At 36.8% G+C, this 2,633-nt stretch overlaps 1 protein-coding gene across 1 annotated transcript in view; it reads left to right on the forward strand.

Annotated features, from left to right (window-relative positions):
• Window positions 1–1,554: 1,554 nt before the first annotated feature.
• Window positions 1,555–2,633, forward strand: part of CXCL10 (C-X-C motif chemokine ligand 10) — a 1,638-nt gene continuing 559 nt past the window's right edge. Inside the window, exons 1-3 of the mRNA XM_007455427.1 lie at window positions 1,555–1,615; window positions 2,125–2,251; window positions 2,510–2,599. Coding sequence (XP_007455489.1) covers window positions 1,555–1,615; window positions 2,125–2,251; window positions 2,510–2,599 — 278 coding nt within the window. The remainder of the gene's footprint in view (window positions 1,616–2,124; window positions 2,252–2,509; window positions 2,600–2,633) is intronic.

Here is a 2,633-nt window from a genome sequence, read left to right on the forward strand (position 1 = left end):
AAGTATCACCTGCATCTGATGCCTGCATTTAGAATAGTATTTCATTTTGTATCCCCTGTGGCCAGTCACTTGCAAAGAACACAGCCAGACTATATAACCCTTGGATATTGGTGAACTTCCAACACATGTTATACTACCTGAGTATCACCTACTTCTTACTGATGGTGTCAGCCAAGTACTACCGAATGCTAAGATAAGAGGCCAAGTTTTGACCCTATTTGGCCCTATTTGCCCAGTTGAAACTGTGCTTATTTCAGTTATCAATGTTACCAGCTCAAAGGCTAACACTTTTTCGCCTTTGCTTTCCACGTGACATTCTCTTAGAGCTGTACCCATCTTAAATCCACCTCTCTATTTCCATTCGGTTCTCCCGTCTCTATTTATGCCCCTCTTTTAAGTTTATTTCCTCAAAAATCATCTTTTGTTTTTTGCAATAACTCTACTATAGCTACAAATCCTTTCTTTACTCCATTCTGGGTATTTTGCCTTATGAGGTTTTCATTCAGGGACTGACTATAATACATGAAACTTGTTTAATAACATACCAGAAATCAGATAACCAAATGAGTAGTGTTTTCCCTAGAAATAATTATGTTGGAAGCTATTCACTTATTCTAATGATGTTATGAATAATCAGAGCACTTCTGGAATTCCTTGAACCTTGCCAGTTCTATGTCTTTGAACTTGTCCAAGAAGACCAAACCTATTACTCTGTAATACTGATCAAACACTGCAGTGCTTGGCTAAACTACTGTTTCCAAAAATTAGATTTACCTCCAAAGGTTGAAAAATTGCTATTACTGTGGAATTTTAAAAAATTATCTAGCCTCTGAAAGTATTACCAACATTTAAAATAAATGTTGGAAGAAAGGCATCATAGTTAGAATAAATGGATGGCAACCTTTGTATGACCTAACATAGTTACCTAACCTTGAAGATTATTCTTCCACATATAAAATGATTTCCTACCTTCTTACAGAATTACTGCAGAAATAAAACGAGAAAGTATACAACATCTCTGAAACCCATAAAAAGTGAATAAATGTAAGATATTCCTATTCGTGCCTTACTGCTGCAAATTTAAATGGATTCAAAACAAAATATTAAGGCTTACTTGTTTTAAAACTGTGTTTAAGACTTTAACTTGAGTTAAAGTTGACATTTGCATTTTTCAGGAGGTGCGAGATGAGAATCCAAGTTCCATTTTTTTAAAAACTATTTATATTTGCAGTAAAGTTACGTTTTTCAAGAAGTAGTGCATGATTTAGAAAGTGAAACGTAGCTCACTCTTATTGAAACAAAGGAAGTGGAGGGAAATTCCATAACTCAGAAGCCACAATAAATACAAATAATATCTTTGAGTCTGCAACATGGGACTTCCCCAAGGAACAGACACAGGTTTTCCCAAGTCAACTGTAACGTTATCCAATCAGAGTTAGAGAGGGAAAAGTGCCTTTGCAAATAAATACTGCAACCCAGCCCGATGTTTTCAGACACTCATCAACTGTTCAGGCAGTCTGAGCCTACTACAGAAGAAGCTTCAGTTGCAGCACCATGAACCAAAGTGCTGTTCTTATTTTCTGCCTTATCCTTCTGACTCTGAGAGGAACTCAAGGTACGGAACATCAAGGGATATTTAATTTGTAAGATCAGAAATAGGACTGGGTATAAACTCTTTAAGTGCAGAAATAATGTATTTGCAAAAGTTTTATGGCCTGCATTTTAAATGAAGGGTAAATGAGCAGAGATTCCTTCTGGTCAGAGTTTACAGTCAGAGAAGCAAGTGGAATAAAAGAAAGAGAGAAGGAGGAAGGTGGGAGTGGAAGAGGAAGAGGGACAGACAGAGAAAATGTGAGAGAAGGAGGAGAAAGAAGATGAGACAGGTCTCTCCTTAGTTAAGTAACTATATGACCTGGGCTCAAGGGTATGATCTTACAGTCAACAAGTTGCAATTCCATTCTTTCAGAGAATCAACTAATTAATCATACAGAGCTGTATGATCACAGATTGAGTATGTGATTACACAGAGTTACAGGTTCAGCTAAGTACTACCCAATCCACATTAAGTGCCTAAAATGAAAACTGCGCTAACATCGTCTGCTGTACCTGTTTCTTTTCCTGCAGAAATACCTCTCTCTAGGACTACACGCTGTACGTGTATCAAGATCAGTGATCAACCTGTTAATCCAAGGTCCTTAGAAAAACTTGAAGTGATTCCTGCAAGTCAATCTTGCCCACGTGTTGAGATCATGTGAGTAAAATCCCACCTAATGATCACCTCCCTGGTTGTAATCATACAATTAAATGACCCTGGTTGCAATCATACAGTTAAATACATGATGATGATTACAAAAATCAGTAAAGGGTTTGTGATGATTCTAAGACTTCTGTACAGCAAAGGGAAACATCTAAAGTGAAACCTAAATGTTTGACTTTAAAACTGTATATTCCATCTGTTTTATTGGCCCAATATTGTTTTAAATATTTTCACTCCTATTTACTTCTATAGTGCCACAATGAAAAAGAACGGGGAGAAAAGATGTCTTAATCCAGAGTCTAAGACCATCAGGAATTTACTGAAAGCAATTAGCAAGGAAAGGTAGGTTTGCTATTGCTTGCAGAATAACCGCTCT

Source organism: Lipotes vexillifer, unplaced genomic scaffold (assembly GCF_000442215.2).
Source record: "Lipotes vexillifer unplaced genomic scaffold, Lipotes_vexillifer_v1.1 scaffold749, whole genome shotgun sequence".
NCBI classification, from domain to species: Eukaryota; Metazoa; Chordata; class Mammalia; order Artiodactyla; family Lipotidae; genus Lipotes; species Lipotes vexillifer.